At 48.1% G+C, this 23,838-nt stretch overlaps 1 protein-coding gene across 1 annotated transcript in view; it reads left to right on the top strand.

The window, feature by feature from the left end:
- The window catches only part of LOC140428295 (cadherin-22-like), a 1,238,550-nt gene that overhangs the window by 707,922 nt on the left and 506,790 nt on the right, over positions 1 to 23,838 (top strand). The window contains exon 5 of the mRNA XM_072514610.1: positions 7,349 to 7,516. Coding sequence (XP_072370711.1) covers positions 7,349 to 7,516 — 168 coding nt within the window. The remainder of the gene's footprint in view (positions 1 to 7,348; positions 7,517 to 23,838) is intronic.

Genomic DNA, 23,838 nt, shown 5'->3' with positions numbered 1-23,838 from the left:
TAGGGTGGTCTCTGGCACCTGGGTAGGGGAGGGGAAGGTTTCGGACATTTACCGGGAACTTCAGGAGGTGGAGGAAGCCTCAGTGGAGGAGCTAAAGGGCTAATGGGTGGAGGAGCTTAAGGGCTAATGGGAGAAGGAGCTAGGTGGGGAGCTGGATGCGGGCCTGTGGGCGGACGTCCTAAACAAGGTCAATTCCGCCTCATCATGTGCCAGGCTTAGCTTAATCCAGTTTAAGGTGGTCCACCGGGCACACATGACGGCAACCAGGATGAGCAAGCTCTTTGGGGTTGAGGATAAATGTGCGAGGTGTGCGGGAAGCCCTGCAGATCATGTCCATATGTTCTGGGCAAGCCCAGCTCTTAAGGGATTCTGGCAGGGATTTGCTAAGGTAATGTCCAAGATCTTAGGCACGTGGGTGGTGCCGAGTACAGAGATAGCGATCTTTGGTGTGTCAGACGATCCGGGAGTTCAGGAAGCGAAAGAGGCCGACGTATTGGCCTTTGCCTCCCTGGTAGCCCGAAGACAGCTTTTTAAAACAAATTCTTTTAACGTAGAGGGACTCGAAGCCCCTGAGTGTAGAGACCTGGGTTAGTGATATGGCTGGGTACCTCAGTCTCGAGAAAATAAAGTTTGCCTTGAGAGGGTCCATGGCGGGGTTCTCTCGGAGGTGGCAGCCGTTCCTCGACTTTCTAGGAGAGCAGTAAAGGTCAGCAGCAGCATCCCGGGGGGGGGGGGGGGGGGGGAATTGTTACGTTGTATTGTTCCTTTATTTGTACATACGGTTAACATTTATTTTTCTCTATGTTCTGTTAATTGTTGCGTACGGTTATGCAAAAATTATGTTTTTTGACAAAAATTTGAATAAAAAGAATTTATTAAAAATAAAAAATGTTTCCTGCAGAAATACTTCCTCCACTTACAGAAGAATATAGAAATGCCCCTGGATGATATAAACCTATTTTTAAATTATCTTGGTGCTGAAATGAAATCAGATGGAGGACCGATTAACAGAAAACAGAACCAGTTAGGACCGTGATGAGGCCAAATTCTTCATCCAAAGCGTGGAGCCTGTGGAATTCTCTACCACAGAAAGCAGTTGAGGCCAATTGTTTGCTTTCAAGAAGGAGTTACAAACAGTAATCGGGGCTAAAGAGATGAAAGGATGTAGAGGGAAAGCGAGAACAGGTTACTGAGCTGGGTGATCAGCCATAGTCATAATGAATGGTGGAGCATGCTCGAAGGGCCGAATGGCTACTCCAGTTTCTTTTTCTTTGATTCTATGTTTCAATGATGGGTCACCACTTCTGATTTTATGTTGGAAAGAAGCTCAATAGTGTAGCAGTGGCAAGAAACTCACCTCCCGAGTCCCCAAAGCCTGTCCACCATCTACAAGGCACAATCAGGAGCGTGATGTAAAACTTTCCACTTGACTGGATAAGTGCAGCTCCAACTACACTCAAGAAGCTGACACCATCCAGGTCAAGGCAGCCCGTATGATTGCTATCCCTTCCACAAACATTCAATCCCTCCACCACCGACGCACAGTGACAAAAGTGTGTACCGTCTACAAGATGCACTTCAGGAACTCTCCAACCCTCCTCAGGCAGCACCTTCTGAACGCAGGACCGTTACCATCTAAAAAGGACAGGAACAGCAGGTACCAGGGAACACCAACACCTGGAGGTACCCGTCCAAGTCACACAACATCCTGACTTGGAAATAGATTGCCGTTCCTTCACTGTCGCGGGTCAAAATCCTGGAACTCCCTCTCGAATAGCAGTGGGTGTACCTACACCACATGGACTGCAGCAATTCAAGAAGGCATTTCACCACCACCTTCTCAAGAGCAATTAGGGATTGACAATAAATGCTGGGCTAACCAGCGATGCCCACATCCCATGAATGAATTTTCTAAAAGTCCAATTGTGACCTCCATCACTTAGAAAGACAAGAACTGCAGCTTCATTGGAAAACCATCACTGCCAAATTCTAGACAAGACATGGCTTGGGCATGTATCACTCCATTCCTTCATCATTGCCAGGCCAAAATCCTAACCTACCTATTTAACCGTATATGGTGAACATCATTACCACGTCACCATGCAGTTCAAGCACAAGACTATCTTCTGAAAGGCATCTTATGTTAGACCATAAATGCTGGCATTCCCACATTCTTAGCAAATATGAAATAAAAAGCTCCTGTTAAATGGGTATCAGTGAAGCATGCAAGAGGCACAGGTGTGAATTTCCATTTCTTGTTATGATTTTTGCATTCCTGGTCAGTGGAACAAGCCCTTTCGCATGAAGTTAATGTTGTTCTTGGAACCAGGGACTCTCCTGAAATTTATCAATGAAGTACATTGCGTTTCCCATTGATTTTTGGACAACTTGATGAATTACACAGATTTTCACTGAGTTTGTGGAATCTCTGAGGCTAATAACTTTGCTCGACCTTCTGTGAGAATTTCCATTTGTGACTTAAGTAAGAAGGTGTCCAATTCAATATTTTTGCTTGCTGCCCTAAAGCAGTCTCAACCTCCAGCTGCTTTGGCCAATGTAAGAAATGAAATAAAGAACTTTATTCGTCCTTCCAAGGCCTCAGGAAGTCCAAAAGTGCTTTACAGCCAATTGTGAAGTGTAGTCATGCTATAATGTAGGGAAACACAGCAACTAATTTTCAGACAATGAACTTTGATAAACAACAACTGAATGGCCCAATAATCCACTGTCAATGAAGTTGCTTGATGGATACATTTTGGTCAAGATTCCAAGAAGCACTCCATCGTTCTTTAAATCGGTGCCAAGGAATCTATATCCCCCTGAGAGAGCTGACAGAGCTCGGGTTAACATCCTAATGGCAACTTTGACAGGGGTGAGCTCCCTCAGCTCTGAAATACCAGCCTGGATTACGTGCTCAAATATCAGGAGTGAGACTTCAACCCACAGCTTTCTGGCTCACACAACACTGAGCTGCGGGAGGTCAGCTCAATATTATGCTGTGCTCCTGCTGCAAATCCTGAGAATAATCTGGACACAAGTAAACGCAAGCTCACACAAAAGATAGTGGGCTCACGAGCAGAATCCTCCTGCTCTGTGTACTCACTATTACATCCCCTTCTTTTCCAATTCTCTGTTGTAGACCGCAGCCAAATGACACATCACCTTCTCATGGCAGGTCCACTATTTTATTGAAAACAATGTAGGAGGACCTTTCCCCTTTTTACGTGTGTGCATTCGTATACTTTAATTAATTCCACACTCGCAGAAGTGTCTAACAGCTGCATTGACGAGCTATCAATCAGCATTAGAACTTTTGATGTGAGGATCTGAACTGCTTTGTTACTGATTGCAATATGATTGCTTTCAAATAAAGGAAAACATTATACAAATATAGAAAGAAAAACTAGCATTTATACAGCACAGTGCAAAACCTTTTGTCATACTCATACACTTTAAAGCCAATAAACCACATTTGAAATGTAATTATTGTTGCAATGTGGAAAGCACAGCAGCCAATTTGAGCACAGCATGTTCCCATGAACAACAATTTGATAATGATCAGGAAATCTATTAGGTAATTTAGGGATAAATATTGGCAATACCATCAGGAAGAACTCACTTGCTCTTATAAATGGTGCAATTGTACCTCCATTTGAGAGGAATGGGCCCGCTCCTTATCATCACCACTGACAGTTTAACAATCCATTGCAGAGATGTGTTAGTCTAAATTGTGCGCTCACATTTCTGAAGTGGTATTTGAACCCATGACCCATTTTCTAAGGAATGAGAGTTCTACCACTGGGTCACAGCCATGACATTAGCTCCACTGAGAATTTGCACTCCTCAGCGCTCTGTGGGCCAAATGCCAAGGGCGGGATTCTCCAATAACAGGGCTATCACACCAGGCCAGCTTAAAAACACTGGCAAATCACTCAGGACTTTCCTGAAGAAAGTCTTGAGTGATTCTCCTTCCTACAGGGGGTACCAGGGCCCTGCAGTGCTTCTCACAGCTCTGGCTGCAGATACGGGGCCCGCACTTCCGGTCACGAGTCCGCGCATGCGCACGGCGGCGGCCTGCAGCGGCCGACCCATAGGACATGACGGATTCAGCCCGCGGAGCAGCGCGAGAAATTTAAGCCCCCCGAGATCGCGTGCACCCACGGGTCTGTGAAGCCTGGCCGTCCATGAGGTCCCCCACCCGGTGGTCGATCCCCCCGCCCCCCACCAGGATGACCACGGACTGAGCCCGAAGCCGCCACCGGCCGTTCCCGACGGCTGATAGGTGGTTAGAACCACGCCATCGGGAACTCAACCAGTTTACCTCGGAGAATCCTGGGGTGTCCGCTGTCAATGGCCACCTACCCGCGCCACGTGGGTTGCGTGCGCGCGCAATTCTTGAGCGATTCTGGGGATCGCGGGAGAGGCGTCGGACCAGGTTTTGGCGTAAACGCCCATTCTCTGACATTGCCCAGACTCGGAGAATCCTGTTCCCTACTCCTGGGCAGAAAAAGTGATGATCCTGAACTAGCTGAATACTGAGTAATAGAAAGCACGAGGTATTTTGGCAAGTCTTGTGGAGTGAGGCTTGTGTGTGTATTTCAACATACGTCATCCTGTCGCTCCACCAGGTGAAATTTCAGTCGTTCCATGAGACATTAGTGAAAAACCAGAGGGGAGACGAGGTAAAATTCTTTTATGCACCGAGTTTCTATGATCAAGAATACCCTGTGCTAAACAGGAACTTCCAAAATGGAATTGAATTTTATTAGATTTGCAGTGAAGGCTGTGGCAGAAAGAGAAGAGGGAGAAGGACTAGTTTATCTCCGAACCAGAACAATGGATTGAATGGTCACCCTGCATGCTGTGTTACTTGAATTTGGTCCATCTACTAGTTTGATTTCCTCATTAACCTTCTCTTCGTTGAAAGTTGATGACCCATTATTTCAAGACATTTATTTTGGGGTCAAGCATTCTCTGGTTTGATTGAACTCAGAAACCAGGCCATGGGTGGGGCCGTTTCAGCACTGCTGAGCTTAAGCAACTTAATTGCAGAATTACTTACATTACTAATAGATCTACAGGGTTAACCTGCCCTGAAAGAATTAACATAATTCTTATGGCAGCATGGTAGCACAAGTGACTAGCACTGTGGCTTCACAGCGCCAGGGTGCCAGGTTCGATTCCCCGTTGGGTCACTGTCTGTGCGGAGTCTGCACGTTCTCCCTGTGTCTGCGTGGGTTTCCTCCGGGTGCTCCGGTTTCTTCCCACAGTCCAAAGACGTGTAGGTTAGGTGGATTGGCCATGCTAAATTGCCCCTTAGTGTCCAAAAAGTTTAGGAGGGGTTATTGGGTTACGGGGATAGGGTGGAAGTGAGGGCTTAAGTGGGTCGGTGCAGACTCAATGGGCCGAATGGCCTCCTTCTGCACTGTATGTTCGATGTTCTATAATTCTCATTGCGATAGAAAATCTTGGAAATGGAAGTTGTGCGATGTCTGTGTGGGCATGCTATGTGGTGTTTGTGTGTGGTGTTTACTTTGTATGAGTTATGTGCATGAGTGTGTACAGGAGCTTGTGTGTGAAAATGAAAAATATTATGCTGAGTGGTGAAGCAGTTAGGATGATGTACCTACACACACATGAACATGCAAACATGCACACACATGGGGCGGGATTCTCCAATCCCGCGCCGGCCCACCGATTCTCTGGCGAATCGGCGCCAATGGCGTCGGCACAGTTGGCATGGCGCTGGTCAGAGGCCGCTCAACGGGGCCCCCCCACCCGCGATTCTCTCCGTGCGATGGGCCGAGTGCCTGCCGAGTTCGGCCGAGTCCCGCTGGCGTTGTTCTCATGTGGTCCTACCCGGCGGGACCTCGGCATTCTGGCTGTGGGAGGCAGCCTGGTGAGGGGGAGGGGGGATCTGACTCCGGGGAGGGGGGGGGGGGGGGGCTCCATGATGGCCTGGCCCGCGATCAGGGCCGACCGATCGGCGGGGGGGCTTATCCCGGTGGGGGCCGATGTTCCTCCGCGCCGGGCCCCTGTAGGTCTCCACCATGTTGCGCGGGGCCAGCGCGGAGACGGCAACCCAAGTGCATGCCCGAACCCAATCTTCCCACCACTTGTCAATGAGATTTCCGATTGAAACCACCGCACGCTGCCAGGAACCCCATGGGCGGGAATGCACTGCCAGCGGGAAAAGTGAATCGCAGCAATCGGAGAATTATGGCCTCTTTCTAAAATCAGAGCTGGAAGTCCAGGTTTAGGACCACAGTCCCCAGCCACAGACTGGACATCGCATCACCAGTTTTTGATTGGCAAAGTGGTTTGATGTTTACCAAAGAATACTGTTCCAGTTTGGCAAATAGACAAAGCACTTTTTTCTGGCAGATCTTTCCTGGATTGGATCTCCTCAGCATGAAAGTCCCTCCGCACAGATTCCATGCCACCTTGGAATGGTTCCTGTGGCTTGTGAAGGTTGTTTAGATAAACAGGATAGATAGATTGTCTGCTACACAGAGTGGCTGTTGTGCCAGCCCTGGTACACAATACAGCAAATGGAAATTGTTGTGAATCGACTCTGTATAGTGTCACCAAAACAGGACAATATGCAAATGTTCTGACACATTTCCCAGAATCCATCAACATACGGGGATGAGGGCCGATGCCCTTGCCTTTGCTTCCTTAATCACACAACGGAGAATCCTGCTCGCTGGCAATCAGCAGCACCACCCACAGCTGCGGACTGCCTGGCAGAGCTGACGGAATTTCTCCACCTGGAGAAGATCAAATACACCACCCGAGTGTCGGATGACGGCTTCCACAAAGCATGAGGGCCATTCATCAGCCTGTTCCAAAACCTGTTTAAGGCCAATAGCGGATAGGAAGGAAGAGGGGTGGGGGTGGGGGGGCGGGTTGCGGTGCAGTGAGGGCAGATAGGGCCTCACAGAACAGAAAGGAACAAGGGAGGGAGGGGGGCAGCAATGGAGGAACACAGGAAAACATCAGGCAACAGGAACAAAATTGTACATACAAACTGTCTCCCTCACCTATAGTATAGTGTACAGTTATAAAAAGTCAATGGAAATATTTTAAAGTAAAATAAAAAGGACAGGGGGGTAAGGAGGCTCAGGACCTGGGATTACCTCCAATGTTTTGTTTTGTATTATTGTATCTGGTCTGCACAGATGTGTTTATCCTGTATTGTATAAAATGAAATCCTGAATAAAAACATATTCAAAAAAATCTTAGCTAAGTTACATATGTTTTGTAAAGGATTCTTAACATTTTAAGGATGAAGGAACTGCAAGGTTTGGCAATTTATCCTATTCCCTCTTCTTTGTGCTTTGTGCAGGAATAATCAGAACCGCTGTAGCTAATCTGGACCGTGAAAAGAAGGACCACTACGTCTTAGTAATTCAGGCCAAGGACATGGCAGGACAGCTGGGTGGATTGTCTGGATCAACTACTGTGACAATCACCATCACGGACATAAATGATAACCCTCCTCGATTCAACCAGAGTAAGCTATCATCTCACGTACCAATGAAAAAAGAGCACAAAGCCTGTGGTGTGGAAAGAACTCCCAACAAATGTATGAATCGATATTTGCTGCATTTCCCTCTTTTTTCACATCTAGATTTCTCTCTTTCCAGATATTTTGTCCTTTGCAGGAAAGGATTATACCACAGCAAGAGGTTGTTTAATCTATCGTACCTCCATTTTGTTCAATCCCCCTTGCTCTTCCCCATACTCCACAGCATTTATCTGAGTATTTATTCAATTCTTTTTTGAAGTCAACATTGAATCTGCTTCCGTTAGACAGTGCATTCCAGATCACAACAATTCATTACAACAGAAAATTTTCCACCTATCCCCCTGCGATTCCTTTGCCAATTATGTTACATCTGTGTCCTCCTCTTACTGATCGTTCTACCAGTGATGAAACAGTTTTACCTTCACTGGACTCCCTCCTAACTTTGTTTATTGCCAGTATATATCTGTCTAACCTTGCTATGTAAGCAGGTCTATATAATCCTTTTCTCTATCCATTCACGTCCAAATTCTCGCCTGCTTCCACCCTAATCTATCCAGTCATTGCCAAAAAATCACTGCCAACTGGCTTCTCTTCCTACTCCCTCACCATTTCCTGAGCTATTCCCCAAGGATCTATCCTGTGGCCCCTTTTTAAAAAAAAATTTCCAATTAAGGGGCAATTTAATGTGACTAATCCACCTACCATGCACATCTTTGGGTTGTGGGGGTGAGACCCACACAGACATTGGGAGAATTTGCAAACTCCACACAGACAGTAACCCGGGGCCAGGATCGAACCCCGGTCTTCGGCGCCATGAAGCAACAGTGCTAACCACTGCGCCACCATGCCGCCCCTTTGGCCCCTTCCTATGTCTTTATCAGTCTGCTGGCATTCAGCAATATCAGCCAAATACAAAATGTCACAGCATGCACAACTCTATCTCACCATCACCTGTCCCTGTCCTGACACTGTCTCGACAATAACCACAGTCAGAGGATTGCAGGACAGCTAATGTCGTTCCACTTTTCAAGGAAGGTGATAGAGATAAACCAGAGAATTACAGACCAGTGAGTCTCACGGCAGTGTAGAGAATCTGTTGGAGAAAATTCCGAAGGAGAAAATTAATCTCCACTTGAAAAGGCAAGGTTTGATCAGGCAGCATGGCTTTGTCAGAGGGTGGTCATGCCTTACGACTTTGATTGAATTTTTCAGTGAGGTGATCACGTGTGTACACAAGGGTAGTCCAGTTTATGTACTGTATATGGATTTCAGCAAAGCCTTTGACAAGGTCTCACATGGGAGACTGTTAAAGACGTCCAAAGTGCATGGGATCCAGGGTAACTTAGAAAGTTGGATCCAAAACTGGCTGAATGGTAGGTGCCAGAGCATGGTGCTAGAAGGCTGTTTGTGTGATTGGAGGCTGGTGTCCAGAGATGTACCACAGGGATCAGTGCTAGATCCCTTGTTGTTCATGATATATGTAAATGATATAGGTGAAATTGTGGGGGGGGGGGGTGGGTGGGAATGATAAGTAAGTTTGTGGATGACACGAAGATTGGCAGGGCAGTTATTATTGAGGAAGAAGGTCTTCGGCTGCAGAAAGTTATAGATGGGTTGGTCAGATGAGCAGATCAGTGGCATTTGGAATTAACCCTGAAGGGTGTAAAGTGATGCACTTTGGAAGGAGTAACAAGACAAGGGAGTACTCAATGAAGGGCAGACACTTGGAAGCTAAGAGGAACAGAGGGCTTTTGTGATGCAACCACTGATCCGCGAAGGCAGCAGGACAAGTTATTAGGGTAGTTAACAAGACATATGGGCAACTTGCCTTTATCAGTCACAGCATAGATTATGATAGCAAGGAGATTATGTTGGAGCTATACAAACTTTGGTTAGGCCACAGCTGAAATACTGTGTGCCGTTCTGGTCACCTCACTATAGGAAGGCTGTGATTGCACTGGAGAGCGTGCAGAGGAGACTTACCAGGGTGTTGTCTGGGATGGGGCATTTGAGCTTTGAAGAGACGCTGGATAGGCTCAGGTTGTTTTCTTTGGAGCAGACAAGGTCGAGGGGGGACCTGATTGAGGCATATGAAATTATGAGGGGTATGGGCAGGGTGGAAAGGAAATAGCTGTTCCCCTTAGTTTAAAGATCAATAACAAGGGGGCAGAATTTTAAGGTGAAGGACAGAAGATTGAGAAGGGATTTGAGGAAACCTTTTTCAGCCAGAGGGTGGTGGGATTCTAGAATGCACTCCCTGGGAGGGTAGTAGAGGTGGAAAACCTCACAAACTTTAAAAAGTATGTGGATGAGCACTTGAAATGTCATAACATTCAAGGCTATGGGCCAAATGCTGGAATGTGGGATTAGTGTAGTCTTGTCAGTGCAGCCTCGATGGGCAAATGACCTCTTCTTAACTGTATGACTCTATGACTATCACATTGCTGTCCAACATCCAATAGTGGAAATGTCCTTCAACTGAGTAGTGGGAGACTGAGGTCCATTGTCTTCAGTTCAGCTGCAAATCTCTGTAATTCACTCCATACATTTGTCTGTTCTTTATCTCTCTCTCTTCCGTTAAGATGATTCTCAACACCTTCCTTTTTGGCTAAGGTCTTGATCACATTCCCTAACATCACCTTATATAGCTCAGTGTCAAATGTGGTTTGATAATGTTCCTGTATCAAGCTTGGGACATTCTGCTTTGTTAAAGGTACTATTTAAATACTAGTTGTTGTTATCATCATTGTACTCTATTAAAACCATTTCCCTCCATTAAATATCTGCAAAACAGTCTGTACAATCTCTGCACCCTCAAGGTCTTTAGATCCTTCCTGTGTTTCTTTTGTTGATCAGAAATTAGTTTGGCCTGTCTCAATCTGAGGGTCCAAGGGCCCAGGAGTGAAATTGTACCCAGTATTCCAACTTTCAGGAAGGAAGGGCAGAGGACAGACTTTCATTCCAGGCCATTGCTGTTCCCATGTCTCTTTGCTGCTCCACTGCTGTAGGTTCTGTTCTCTCTACACTCCAGTGCTTAACGGTCATTACAATTATTAAGACTGACTCCATGCTCTTTTCTACCTTTTCATTTGTTAAACCAGTGCCTATGCTGTGGCCTGATTTGGGACCTGTAATTCCAATCGGCTGGTTCATGTCTCCCCCTGACTGATTACTGCCGTCTGCAACTCCCCCCTGCAGAAATAAATCACCTATTTTAGGACCACATAGAAGAGCCTCGTCCAAACTTGCCTTGTGCCAGCCCATTAGAGAGACGGTGGAAAAGAGTGATTTGAGAGATGGGTTACACTGGAGAAGCTGGGGATATTCTTTGAGAGAGGAGGAAATCAGAGGAGATTTGTTGGTGGAATTCAAAATTGTGAGGGGTCTGGACAGAGTAGATAGAGATAAACTGTGTGCATTGTAGAAATATCTGAGAACAAGAGAACAAAGACAAACTGAATTGAATGGGAAAGGAATCGAAGAGGACTTTTTATGCAGCAAGTGATTAGGATCTGGCATTTGCTGCCTTAGAGTGTGCTGAAGGCGATGGCAATAGTGGTTTTTGAAACAGAATTGGATAGGAATGAGAAAAGGGAGCATTTGCAGTTGCACAGGGAAAAAGTAGAGAGTGGAACAAGTGAGTTGCATTTGTTGAGGTCCAGCATAGAGACATAGAACATAGAAAAATACAGCACAGAACAGGCCTTTCGGCCCACGATGTTGTGCCGAACCTTTGTCCCAGATTAATCATAGATTATCAAAGAATTTACAGTGCAGAAGGAGGCAATTTGGCCCGTTGAGTCTGCACCGGCTCTTGGAAAGAGCACCCTACCCAAGGTCAACACCTCCACCCTATCCCCATAACCCAGTAACCCCACTCAACACTAAGGGCAATTTTGGACACTAAGGGCAATTTGTCATGGCCAATCCACCTAACCTGCTCACCTTTGGACTGTGAGAGGAAACTGGAGCACCTGGAGGAAACCCACCAACACACGGGGAGGATGTGCAGACTCTGCACAGACAGTGACCCAAGCCGGAATCAAACCTGGGACCCTGGAGCTGTGAAGCAATTGTGCTATCCACAATGCTACCGTGCTGCCCTTAAGAACAAATTAATCTACACTATATCATTCTACCATAATCCATGTACCTATCAAATAGCTGCTTGAAGGTCCCTAATGTTTCCGACTCAACTACTTCCACAGGCAGTGCATTCCATGCCCCCACTACTCTCTGGGTAAAGAACCTACCTCTGACATCCCCCCCTACATCTTCCACCATTCACCTTAAATTTATATCCCCTTGTAATGGTTTGTTCCACCCGGGGAAAAAGTCTCTGACTGTACTCTATCTATTCTCCTGATCATCTTATAAACCTCTATCAAGTCGCCCCTCATCTTTCTCCGTTCTAATGAGAAAAGGCCTAGCACCCTCAACCTTTCCTCGTAAGACCTACTCTCCATTCCAGGAAACATCCTGATAAATCTCCTTTGCACCTTTTCCAAAGCTTCCACATCCTTCCTAAAATGAGGCAACCAGACCTGTACACAGCCCTCCAAATTTGGCCTTACCAAGGTTTTGTACAGCTGCATCAACACCTCAAGGCTCTTAAATTCAATCCCTCTGTTAATGAACGCTAGCACACCATAGGCCTTCTTCACAGCTCTAGCCACTTGAGTGGCAACTTTCAAAGATGTATGAACATAGACCCCAAGATCTCTCTGCTCATCCACATTGCCAAGAACCCTACTGTTAACCCTGTATTCCGCATTCATATTTGTCCTTCCAAAATGGACAACCTCACACTTTTCAGGGTTAAACTCCATCTGCCACTTCTCAGCCCAGCTTTGCATTTTATCTATGTCTCTTTGCAGCCGACAACAGCCCTCCTCACTATCCACAACTCCACCAATCTTCATATTGTCTGCAAATTTACTGACCCACCCTTCAACTCCTTCATCCAAGTCATTAATGAAAATCACAAACAGCAGAGGACCCAGAACTGATCCCTGCGGTACGCCACTGGTAACTGGGATCCAGGCTGAATATTTGCCATCCACCACCACTCTCTGACTTCTATCGGTTAGCCAGTTCGTTATCCAACTGGCCAAATTTCCCACTATCCCATGCCTCCTTTCTGCGTAAGCCTACCATGGGGAACCTAATCAAATGCCTTACTAAAATCAATGTACACTACATCCACTGCTTTACCTTCATCCACATGCTGAGTCACCTCCTCAAAGAATTCAATAAGCTTGTAAGGCAAGACCTACCCTCACAAATCCGTGCTGACTATCCCTAATCAAGCAGTGTCTTTCCAGATGCTCAGAAATCCTATCCCTCAGTACCCTTTCCATTACTTTGCCTACCACCGAAGTAAGACTAACTGGCCTGTAATTCCCAGGGTTATCCCTAGTCCCTTTTTGAACAGGGGCATGGCATTCGCCACTCTCCAATCCCCTGGTATCACCTCTGTTGACAGTGAGGACGAAAAGATCATAGCCAATGGCTCTGCAATTTCATCTCTTGCTTCCCATATAATCCTTGGATATATCTCGTCAGGCCCAGGGGACTTGTCTATCCTCAAGTTTTTCAAAATGCCCAACACATCTTCCTTCCCAACAAGTATTTCCTCGGGCTTACCAGTCTGTTTCACACTGTCCTCTCCAACAATATCGCCCCTCTCATTTGTAAATACTGAAGAAAAGTACTCGTTCAAGACATCTCCTATCTCTTCAGACTCAATACACAATCTCCCGCTACTGTCCTTGATCGGACCTACCCTCGCTCTAGTCATTCTCATATTTCTCATGTATGTGTAAAAGGCCTTGGGGTTTTCCCTGATCCTACCCCCCAAAGATTTTTCATGCCCTCTCTTAGCTCTCTAATCACTTTCTTCAGTTCCGTCCTGGCTATCTTGTATTCCTCCAGCGCCCTGTCTGAACCTTGTTTCCTCAGCCTGACATAAGTCTCCTTCATCCTCTGAATAAAACATTCAACCTCTCTTGTCAACCATGGTTCCCTCACTCGACCATCTCTTCCCTGCCAGACAGGGACATACATATAAAGGACACGTAGTACAAATTCCACATTTCACTTGTGTCCTTCCCTGACAGCCTATGTTCCCAACTTATGCACTTCAATTCTTGTCTGACAACATCGTATTTACCCTTCCCCCAATTGTAAACCTTACCCTGTTGCACGCACCTATCCCTCTCCATTACTAAAGTGAAAGTCACAGAATTGTAGTCACTATCTCCAAAATGCTCCCCACTAACAAATCTATCACTTGCCCTGGTTCATTACCAAGTACCAAATCCAATATGGCCTCCCCTCTGATCGGACAATCTACATACTGTGTTAGAAAAGCTTCCTGGACACACTGCACAAACACTACCCCATCCAAACTATTTGAACAGAAGAGTTTCCACTCAATGTTTGGGAAGTTGAAGTCACCCATGACTACTACGCTGTGACTTCTGCACCTTTCCAAAATCTGTTTCCCAATCTGTTTCTCCACATCTCTGCTACTATTGGGGGGCCGATAGAAAACTCCCAACAAGGTGACTGCTCCTTTCCTATTTCTGACTTCAACCCATACTACCTCAGTAGGCAGATACTCCTCGAACTGCCTTTCTGCAGCTGTTATACTATCTCTAATTAACAATGCCACCCCCACCTCTTTTACCACCCTCCCTAATCTTATTTAAACATCTATAACCACGGACCTCCAACAACCATTTCTGCCCCTCTTCTATCCAAGTTTCCGTGATGGCCGCCACATCCTAGTCCCAAGTACCGATCCATGCCTTAAGGTCACCCACCTTATTCCTGATGCTTCTTGCGTTGAAGTGTACACACTTCAACCCATCTCCGTGCCTGCAAGTACTCTCCTTTGTCAGTGTTCCCTTCCCCACTGCCTCACAACATGCTTTGGTGTCCTGAATATCGGTTGCCTTAGTTGCTGGACTACAAATCCGATTCCCATTCCCCTGCCAAATTAGTTTAAACCCTCCCGAAGAGTACTAGAAAACCTCCCACCCAGGATATTGGTGCCCCTCTAGTTCAGGTGCAACCCGCCCTGCTTGTACAGGTCGCACTTTCCCCAGAATACGCTCCAATAATCCAAATACCTGAAGCCCTCCCTCCTACACCATTTCTGCAGCCACGTGTTCAACTGCACTCTCTCCCTATTCCTAGCCTCGCTATCACGTGGCACCGGCAACAAACCAGAGATGACAACTCTGTCTGTCCTGGCTTTTAACTTCCAGCCTAACTCCCTAAACTCGTTTATTACCTCCACACCACTTTTCCTACCTACGTCATTGGTACCAATGTGCACCACGACTTCTGGCTGCTCCCCTCCCCCTTAAGGATCCTGAAGACACGACCCGAGACATCCCTGGCCCTGGCACCCGGGAAGCAACATACCTTCCGGGAGTCTCGCTCGCGACCACAGAATCTCCTATCTATTCCCTTAACCATTGAATCTCCTATTACCATTGCTTTTCTATTCTCCCCCCTTCCCTTCTGAGCCCCAGAGCCAGACTCAGTGCCAGAGACCTGGCCGCTAGGGCCTTCCCCCAATAGGTCAACCACCCAGCAGCATCCAAAACGGTATACTTGTTTTGAAGGGAAACGGCCACGAGGGATCCCTGCAATATCTGCCTGTTTGTTTTCTTTCCCCTGACTGTAACCCAGATACTCTTGTCCTGTACCTTGGGTGTGGTTACTTCCCTGTAACTCTTCTCTATAACCCCCTCAGCCTCCCGGATGATCCGAAGTACATCCAGCTCCAGCTCCAGTTCCCTAACACGGTTTTTGAGCAGCTGGAGTTGGGTGCACTTCCCGCAGGTATAGTCAGCGGGGACACCGGTGGTATCCCTCACCACCCACATCCTACAGGAGGAGCATGCGACTGGCCTAGCCTCCATCCCCTCCTACCTTGCAGAATATAGCTGCCCTGTGGAGCAACTGGACCTCCGCCCTCCGACTCTGCTCCCAGTCAGCTGCACTCTCTGTAAACTCCTGGCTCCCTTCTCGCTCTTTGTGGAAATGTAGGAAACAAAATGAAAGGAGCACCGTACTCCCTCCTCACCTAAATCCCTCAGTCACCAAACTCTCACTATGCACCAAATTCAGCATTCAGTGCAAAAAAAAAGACAATGGGCTGAATGGTCTCTTGCTGCGCGATGAACATTCTATCATTTTGTAAGTGACAGAACAACGATGCTACTTGGAACTGATTTAGTCATTTCATTTAGAGATGATTGGTGTGAGAAGAAGCAACATTTTTACACTGGGTTATCTTGTGGTTGAGATTGAGGCATGTTGCTGAACTCGAGCCTGTGCATTGCATCTAACTGTACCGTACCTGATCTGAATTTCCTTGCTTTATGTCGAACTGATTAATGAGCACAGATTTCACACACTAAAAATTTCAAAAGAACAGATTTGTTTTATGTAATTGAGTTAATTTCCAACTGTGTGATTTGCATAAGGTGACGATCAGCTCTCAGTCTCCACAGCAGTGTTGTTCAGAACTGAGAAAAACCAAGCAGTTCAAATGAAACAAGGGTATATCGGACCCCAGAGCAGAGTTCCCTTCTGCTGTGCTCCTAGCCTTTATCATGCACATTGCACACATTGTAAACACACTCCCATACACACACTGAATCCACTCTGAAATGCAGACTGTGAAACCACACTTATACAGACATTGCAAACACAATTGCCAGACACACACTGTTAATGCCACTCCTGTACACACACTGTGAACACATCTCCGATACAAACACTGTGAAGACCACTCCGATATGCACACTCTGAACGCCACCCCGAAACCCACAGGTGAAAGCAACTGCTTTCCACACATATTGAACACCACTCCTATGAAAACACTATGAAAACAACTCCAATACACAACCTGTGAACCCCACTCCTATACAGACCCTGTGAACTTCACTCTCATACACAGCCTGTGAACCCCACTCCAATACACACCCTGTGAACCCCACTCCTATACACAGCCTGTGAACCCCACTCCAATACATATCCTGTGAACCCCACTCCTATCCTCAGCCTGTGAACCCCACTCCTACACACAGCCTGTGAACCTCACTCCTAAACACACCATGTGAGCCCCACGCCAATACAAACCCTATGAACCGCACTCCTTAACACACACTGTGAACCCCACTCCTATACATATCCTGTGAATCCCACTCCTATACACATCCTGTGAACCCCACTCCGATACATACCCTGCGAATCCCACTCCTATACACATCCTCTGAACCCCACTCCCATACACATCCTGTGAACCTCACTCCTAAACACAACCTGCGAACCCTACTCCTGTACACACTCTGTGAATCCCACTCGAATACATACCCTGTGAATCCCACTCCTATACACACCCTGGGAGCCCCACTTCTATACACATCCTGTGAACCCCACTCCTATACACATCCTGTGGACCCCACTCCTTTACACATCCTGTGAACCCTACTCCTATACACACCATGTGAACCCCACTCCGATACACACCCTGTGAACCCCACTCCTATACACACCCTGTGGACCCCACTCCAATATATATCCTGTGAATCCCACTCCTGTACACATCCTGTGAACCCCACTCCGATACATACCCTGTGAATCCATCTCCTATACACACCCTGGGAGCCCCACTCCTATACACATCCTGTGAACCCCACTCCTATACACATCCTGTGGACCCCACTCCTTTACACATCCTGTGAACCCTACTCCTATACACACCCTATGAACCGCACTCCTAAACACACCCTGTGAACCCCACTCCTATACATATCCTGCGAATCCCACTCCTATACACATCCTGTGAACCCCACTCCTATACATATCCTGCGAATCCCACTCCTATACACATCCTCTGAACCCCACTCCCATACACATCCTGTGAACCTCACTCCTAAACACAACCTGCGAACCTTACTCCTGTACACACTCTGTGAATCCCACTCCAATACATACCCTGTGAATCCCACTCCTATACAGATCCTGTGAACCCTACTCCTATACACACTATGTGAACCCCACTCCGATACACACCCTGTGAACCCCACTCCTATACACATCCTGCGAACCCCACTCCTACACACACTGCGAACCTCACTCCTATACACACCCTGTGAAACCCACTCCTACACACACCAGGTGAGCCCCACTCCTGTGCACACTCTGTGAACCCCACTCCTATACACACCATGTGAGCCCCACTCCTATACATATCCTGTGAATCCCACTCCTATACACACCCGGTGAACCCCACTCCTAAACACACCCTTTAAACCCCTCTCCGAGACATACCCTGCAAATCCACTCCTATACACATCCTCTGAACCCCACTCCCATACAAATCCTGTGAACCCCACTCCACTACACACCCTGTGAATCCCACTCCTATACACACACTGTGAAACCCACTCCTATACACACGATATGAGCCCCACTCCTATACAAATCTTGTGAATCCAACTCCTATACAAACCCTGTGAACCCCACACCTATACACACCCTGTGAAACCCACTCCTATACAGACCCTGTGAACCCCACACCTATACACAGCCTGTGAACCCCACTCCTATATACAGCCTGTGAACCTCACTCCTAAACACACCCTGTGAACCCCACTCCGATACACACCCTGCGAACCCCACTCCTATACACACCCTGTCAACGCCACTCCTATACACATCCAGTGAACCCTACTCCTATGCACACCATGTGAACCCCACTCCGATACACACCCTGTGACCCCCACTGCTATACGCACCACGTGAGCCCCACTCCTATACACACTCTGTGAAGCCCACTCTGATACACACCCTGTGAAACCCACTCCAAGACATAATATGTGAGCCCCACTCCTATACATATCCTGTGAATCCCACTCCTATACACACACTGTGAACCCCACTCCTATACACACCCTGCGAACTCCACTCCTATACACACTCTGTGAACTTCTCTCCCATACACACCCTGTAAACCCGGCTCCTATACACACCCTGTGAACGTCACTCCCATACACACTCTGTGACCCCCACTCCGATACACACCCTGTGAACCCCACTCCAATACACACCCTGTGAACCCCACTCCAATACACACCCTCTGAACCCCACTCCCATACACAGCCTGTGAACCCCACTCCAATACACACCCTGTGAACCCCACTCCTATCCTCAGCCTGTGAACCCCACTCCGAGACACAGCCTGTGAACCTCACTCCTAAACACACCATGTGAGCCCCACGCCAATACAAACCCTATGAACCGCACTCCTAAACACATCCTGTGAACCCCACTCCGATACATACCCTGCGAATCCCACTCCTATACACATCCTCTGAACCCCACTCCCATACAGATCCTGTGAACCTCACTCCTAAACACAACCTTCGAACCCTACTCCTGTACACACTCTGTGAATCCCACTCCAATACACACCCTGTGAATCCCACTCCTATACACACCCTGGGAGCCCCACTCCTATACACATCCTGTGAACCCCACTCCTCTACACAACCTGTGGACCCCAATCCTTTACACATCCTGTGAACCCTACTCCTATACACACCATGTGAACTCAACTCCGATACACACCCTGTGAACCCCACTCCTATACACATCCTGCGAACCCCACTCCTATACACACCCTGTGGACCCCACTCCAATACATATCCTGTGAATCCCACTCCTGTACACATCCTGTGAACCCCACTCCGATACATACCCTGTGAATCCCACTCCTATACACACCCTGGGAGCCCCACTCCTATACACATCCTGTGAACCCCACTCCTATACACATCCTGTGGACCCCACTCCTTTACACATCCTGTGAACCCTACTCCTATACACACCCTATGAACCGCACTCCTTACCACACCCTGTGAACCCCACTCCTATACATATCCTGCGAATCCCACTCCTATACACATCCTCTGAACCCCACTCCCATACACATCCTGTGAACCTGACTCCTAAACACAACCTGCGAACCTTACTCCTGTACACACTCTGTGAATCCCACTCCAATACATACCCTGTGAATCCCACTCCGATACACATCCTGTGAACCCTACTCCTATACACACCATGTGAACCCCACTCCGATACACACCCTGTGAACCCCACTCCTATACACATCCTGCGAACCCCACTCCTACACACACTGCGAACCTCACTCCTATACACACCCTGTGAAACCCACTCCTACACACACCAGGTGAGCCCCACTCCTGTGCACACTCTGTGAACCCCACTCCTATACACACCATGTGAGCCCCACTCCTATACATATCCTGTGAATCCCACTCCTATACACACCCGGTGAACCCCACTCCTATACAGACCCTGTGAACCCCACACCTAGACACAGCCTGTGAACCCCACTCCTATACACAGCCTGTGAACCTCACTCCTAACCACACCATGTGAGCCCCACTCCTATACAAACCGTGTGAACCCCACTCCTAAACACACCCTTTAAACCCCTCTCCGAGACATACCCTGCGAATCCACTCCTATACACATCCTCTGAACCCCACTCCCATACAAATCCTGTGAACCTCACTCCTAAACACACCCTGTAAACCCTACTCCAGTAAACACACCCTGTGAACCCCACTCCACTACATACCCTGTGAATCCCACTCCTATACACACCCTGTGAATCCCACTTCTATACACACCCTGTGAAACCCACTCCTATACACACGATATGAGCCCCACTCCTATACAAATCTTGTGAATCCAACTCCTATACAAACCCTGTGAACCCCACTCCTATACACACCCTGTCGACCCCACTCCTATACACATCCTGTGAACCCTCCTCCTATACACACCATGTGAACCCCACTCCGATACACACCCTGTGACCCCCACTGCTATACGCACCATGTGAACCTCACTCCTATACACACTCTGTGAAGCCCACTCCGATACACACCCTGTGAAACCCACTCCAAGACATAATATGTGAGCCCCACTCCTATACATATCCTGTGAATCCCACTCCTACACACACCCTGTGAACCCCACTCCTATACACATACTGAACCCCACTCCTATACACACCCTGCGAACTCCACTCCTATACACACGCTGTGAACTTCTCTCCCATACACACCCTGTGAACCCGGCTCCTATACACACCCTGTGAACGTCACTCCCATACACACTCTGTGACCCCCACTCCGATACACACCCTGTGAACCCCACTCCAATACACACCCTCTGAACCCCACTCCTATACACAGCCTGTGAACCCCACTCCAATACACACCCTGTGAACCCCACTCCTATCCTCAGCCTGTTAACCCCACTCCTATACACAGCCTGTGATCCTCCTAAACACACCATGTGAGCTCCACGCCAATACAAACACTATGAACCGCACTCCTAAACACACCCTGTGAACCCCACTCCTATACATATCCTGTGAATCCCACTCCTATACACATCCTGTGAACCCCACTCCGACACATACCCTGCGAATCCCACTCCTATACACATCCTCTGAACCCCACTCCCATACACAGCCTGTGAACCTCACTCCTAAACATAACCTGCGAACCCTACTCCTGTACACACTCTGTGAATCCCACTCCAATACATACCCTGTGAATCCCACTCCTATACACACCCTGTGAGCCCCACTCCTATACACATCCTGTGAACCCCACTCCTATACACACCATGTGAACCCCACTCCGATACACACCCTGTGAACCCCACTCCTATACACATCCTGCGAACCCCACTCCTATACACACCCTGTGGACCCCACTCCAATACATATCCTGTGAATCCCACTCCTATACACACCATGTGAACCCCACTCCGATACATACCCTGTGGACCCCACTCCAATACATATCCTGTGAATCCCACTCCTATACATACCCTGTGAACCCCACTCCTATACACACCCTGTGAACCCCACTCCTATACACACCCTGCGAACCTCACTCCTATACACAGCCTGTGAACCCCACTCCTATACACAGCCTGTGAACCTCACTCCTAAACACACCATGTGAGCCCCATTCCTTAACAAACCCTGTGAACCCCACTCCTAAACACACCCTTTAAACCCCTCTCCGAGACATACTCTGCGAATCCACTCCTATACACATCCTCTGAACCCCACTCCTATACACATCCTGTGAACCTCACTCCTATACAAACCCTGTGAACCCCACTCCTATACACACCCTGTGACCCCCACTCCTCTCCACACCCTGTCGACCCCACTCCTATACACATCCTGTGAACCCTACTCCTATACACAGCCTGTGAACCCCACTCCAATACACACCCTGTGAACCCCACTCCGATACACACCCTGTGAACCCCACTCCTATACACAGCCTGTGAACCCCACTCCGATACACACCCTGTGACCCCCACTGCTATACGCACCATGTGAACCTCACTCCTATACACACTCTGTGAAGCCCACTCCGATACACACCCTGTGAAACCCACTCCAAGACATAATATGTGAGCCCCACTCCTATACATATCCTGTGAATCCCACTCCTACACACACCCTGTGAACCCCACTCCTATACACATACTGAACCCCACTCCTATACACACCCTGCGAACTCCACTCCTATACACACGCTGTGAACTTCTCTCCCATACACACCCTGTGAACCCGGCTCCTATACACACCCTGTGAACGTCACTCCCATACACACTCTGTGACCCCCACTCCGATACACACCCTGTGAACCCCACTCCAATACACACCCTCTGAACCCCACTCCTATACACAGCCTGTGAACCCCACTCCAATACACACCCTGTGAACCCCACTCCTATCCTCAGCCTGTTAACCCCACTCCTATACACAGCCTGTGATCCTCCTAAACACACCATGTGAGCTCCACGCCAATACAAACACTATGAACCGCACTCCTAAACACACCCTGTGAACCCCACTCCTATACATATCCTGTGAATCCCACTCCTATACACATCCTGTGAACCCCACTCCGACACATACCCTGCGAATCCCACTCCTATACACATCCTCTGAACCCCACTCCCATACACAGCCTGTGAACCTCACTCCTAAACATAACCTGCGAACCCTACTCCTGTACACACTCTGTGAATCCCACTCCAATACATACCCTGTGAATCCCACTCCTATACACACCCTGTGAGCCCCACTCCTATACACATCCTGTGAACCCCACTCCTATACACACCATGTGAACCCCACTCCGATACACACCCTGTGAACCCCACTCCTATACACATCCTGCGAACCCCACTCCTATACACACCCTGTGGACCCCACTCCAATACATATCCTGTGAATCCCACTCCTATACACACCATGTGAACCCCACTCCGATACATACCCTGTGGACCCCACTCCAATACATATCCTGTGAATCCCACTCCTATACATACCCTGTGAACCCCACTCCTATACACACCCTGTGAACCCCACTCCTATACACACCCTGCGAACCTCACTCCTATACACAGCCTGTGAACCCCACTCCTATACACAGCCTGTGAACCTCACTCCTAAACACACCATGTGAGCCCCATTCCTTAACAAACCCTGTGAACCCCACTCCTAAACACACCCTTTAAACCCCTCTCCGAGACATACCCTGCGAATCCACTCCTATACACATCCTCTGAACCCCACTCCTATACACATCCTGTGAACCTCACTCCTATACAAACCCTGTGAACCCCACTCCTATACACACCCTGTGACCCCCACTCCTCTCCACACCCTGTCGACCCCACTCCTATACACATCCTGTGAACCCTACTCCTATACACAGCCTGTGAACCCCACTCCAATACACACCCTGTGAACCCCACTCCGATACACACCCTGTGAACCCCACTCCTATACACAGCCTGTGAACCCCACTCTGATACATACCCTGTGAACCCCACTCCGATACACACCCTGTGAACCCTACTCCTAGACACACCCTGTGAACTTCACTCCCACACACACTGTGAACCCCACTCCTATACACAGCCTATGAACCCCACTCCTATACAAACCCTGTGAACATCACTCCCATACACACCCTGTGAATCCCACTCCTATACACAGCCTGTGAACCCCACTCCTATACATACACTGCGAATCCCACTCCAATACACACCCTGTGAACCCCACTCCTATACACAGCCTGTGAACCCCACTCCTATACACAGCCTGTGAACCCCACTCCTATACACAGCCTGTGAACCTCACT

This window comes from Scyliorhinus torazame, chromosome 8 (genome assembly GCF_047496885.1).
Source record: "Scyliorhinus torazame isolate Kashiwa2021f chromosome 8, sScyTor2.1, whole genome shotgun sequence".
NCBI classification, from domain to species: domain Eukaryota; kingdom Metazoa; phylum Chordata; class Chondrichthyes; order Carcharhiniformes; family Scyliorhinidae; genus Scyliorhinus; species Scyliorhinus torazame.
Note: the sequence above shows the minus strand (reverse complement) of the source record. Positions and strands in the feature narration are given on the sequence as shown.